Source organism: Histoplasma capsulatum, genomic scaffold (assembly GCF_000149585.1).
Source record: "Histoplasma capsulatum NAm1 scaffold_4 genomic scaffold, whole genome shotgun sequence".
Taxonomy (NCBI): domain Eukaryota; kingdom Fungi; phylum Ascomycota; class Eurotiomycetes; order Onygenales; family Ajellomycetaceae; genus Histoplasma; species Histoplasma mississippiense.
In genome coordinates, this window is record NW_001813979.1 from 1259407 (window position 1) to 1262106 (window position 2700).

The window sequence follows — 2700 nt, forward strand, 5'->3', positions numbered from 1 at the left end:
ACGTTGTATATTATCATGTGAATTTAAACTTGAATAGACATCATTGCACAGGAAGCCGCCTGAATAAACTCCGACCATTGACACGGATGAAGAAGCTTTGTCCCCAGTGGCATTGGTAAGAGGTCTAAGGGCAGAATTTGCCTACTCCGTAGAGACAACTCAATTTGGGCCAGAATCTACCGGTTTAACTCTGCTGCGGATTCAATAGTATTTTCCACACATTTAACAGTAACAGGTCCCATTATTGGTCTCTAGATTATTGAATCCACGTCATTCAGAGGCGGATTTCTCTGGGCTTGTTGAATTAGGAGACACACAGACAGACTGGTGTGCGAAGCGTAAGACAGAGCTGGGAATCCCTGCACAGGATGTCCTCTCCATGTGCCAATGGCGAGAAAGCAGAACAGAAGGATCAAAAATTCAGATCCGTTCATATTCGGAGCCGCGTCAACTCGCAACGGGCTTCGCACATGTTGTTTTACTGCGCCATTGTGGCAAAGTTAATGTTGAGAACTATTTAGTTCTTTTAAGGGGGGAAATAAAAACTATGAGCAGAGTATCCAACTGGCTTTGGGCGCAGATGGTTTATTTAGGGCAGCGATAACCTCCATTCACCACCACCAAGAATCGGCGCCACAAAGATGATCGGCTGTGTCTGTCCCAGTTTCCCGCTTCTGCTTCTGATCTCAGGGTCTCTTTGTCGTTTCTCCTGCTTCTTCTCTTCACCATTCCTCCAGTTGGCATAGTAGTCAGCCAATTTCAATAGTGCCTCTGATTCCATCCTGTACGGACAACCCACGCCCTGAAGAAAGGTGCTTTCTCAAGAAACCGAGAAGAATCGGGTGGCATTTTCTTTCTATTCAGCACCGCCTCGGGATAATGGGGGATATGGCAAGGTAAGCAGTTACATTTGCATATCAACAATTTCCTGTTTTTGACGATACTGCTTGATTGTCAGTTCTCTTTGTCACCCGAATACTACCCTCACCCCCTTTCCCTCGCTTGGTTGATGCCTACGCAGTAGGTTAATTGGTGGTTTGAAACTGATGGAGCTGTTCCTTTGTCCGTTATGCTTCTTAGTCGCAGGGATCACCTACGATTACTGACTACTTATTTCCTCTAGCCACAAACGCTCTAAGAGTGCCCGCGCACTTGCCCTGCTGCATCGCGATAAATCCTCCAGACCCTCCAGGGGCGACAATCCCCAGCAAGAGACCGAAGCTCTCGCAGAATCCCCTGACCAGAATGGCGTTACAACCACGGATCCCAAGGCTAGCTCCGTCTCGCCAACCAACAAAGCGTTTCGCCTTTCCCGCTCTCACTCGCCTTCCATGACTAATCTACAGGTCACACCTGTGGGGCCCGATGGTGCCCATTTAAGCAGCAGCACAAGCGCTCAGAGCGCCAACCACGGATCTTGTGGCGAGTTGTATACCTGGCAAACTGGTTCCACCGACGGTCCTGATCAAAGTGCTGATCTTCCCGCGAGGCCCAGCGACAAAGGAGATGAGTTGGCCAGATCAGCCATGTCTATCGAACAATCAGTGCGAACTTTTCGTCTCTTCGAAATCCTACGAAGCGGAGATACGACGGCCATCTTCAAAGCAATCAAGGAGTGTGCGGAGTACAAAGCGCAAGGAACCCCTCTGGGCACCGGCATCCTCCACCTTGCGATACAGTGTGCTGAACCGCAGGTTGTCGAGTATGTCTTATCTAGTAGTGCTGACCTAGATATTAATGCGCGTGACCGAGATGGCAACACTCCACTACATCTGGCTGCTCAGCTGGGCCGTGTCCCCATCGTCCGCGAACTTCTAGAGCGCCCGGATATTAACGATTCCATCGCCAACTATAACGGCCAGATCCCACTAGACCTTGCGCGAACACCAGAAATTTTTCAGCTGCTCCAACTGTCGCGATCTCTATTTCTGGACAGCAAGACAAAAGAGATCAAGTCCCTGATAGGCCAGGGCGACTACGAAAAACTAGAACGTCTGTTGGTCGAACCGAGGGTTGAGGGTTTGCTGGATACTAACAGCTTGGATTTGGTCACTGATCGAACAACTGTGATTACTGGTGGGACTTTACTTCACGAGGCTGCCAGAAGGAAGGATACGAAGTTAGTACAAATTCTCTTAATGCATGGAGCTGATCCATTCCGGCGCGATAGAAAAGGGAAACTTCCCCAAGACGTCACTAAGGATGATCGAACCCGTTCTATCGTTAAAAAGTCCCCAGCCGCCGTCATAGCCCAGCGAGGTATTCAGGAAAAAGCCATTTTAGGAAGCTCTGCGGGACAAGGCAGCGGAGGGCGACCGGGATCTGGGGAGACAGCCCTGGTAGGAAAGGATGCCCGAGAGATGAAAGGGTATCTAAAGAAATGGACAAACTACACCAGCGGTTATAAGCTGAGATGGTTTGTATTGGAGGATGGCGTGATGAGTTATTACAAGCACCAAGGTATGTTCTTGGTAGTCAACTCCAGACAAACCCGTCCATTCCACGATACTTATACAAAATATTCGTAGATGATGCCGGCTCTGCTTGTCGAGGGGCGATCAATATGCGGATAGCGACTCTGCACATGGATGCACAGGACAAAACCCGATTCGAGATACAAGGCAAATCATCAGTCAAGTACCATCTCAAGGCCAACCACATCGTTGAGGCCAAACGTGGTTCTGGGCGTTGAACAATGCA

At 49.3% G+C, this 2700-nt stretch overlaps 1 protein-coding gene across 1 annotated transcript in view; it reads left to right on the top strand.

Annotated features, from left to right (window-relative positions):
• Positions 1-879: 879 nt before the first annotated feature.
• Positions 880-2700, top strand: part of HCAG_04386 (hypothetical protein) — a gene marked incomplete at both ends in the record, with an annotated part of 4310 nt that continues 2489 nt past the window's right edge. Inside the window, 3 exons of the mRNA XM_001540496.1 lie at positions 880-896; positions 1124-2460; positions 2529-2678. Of these exons, the coding sequence (XP_001540546.1) occupies positions 880-896; positions 1124-2460; positions 2529-2678 (1504 nt within the window). The remainder of the gene's footprint in view (positions 897-1123; positions 2461-2528; positions 2679-2700) is intronic.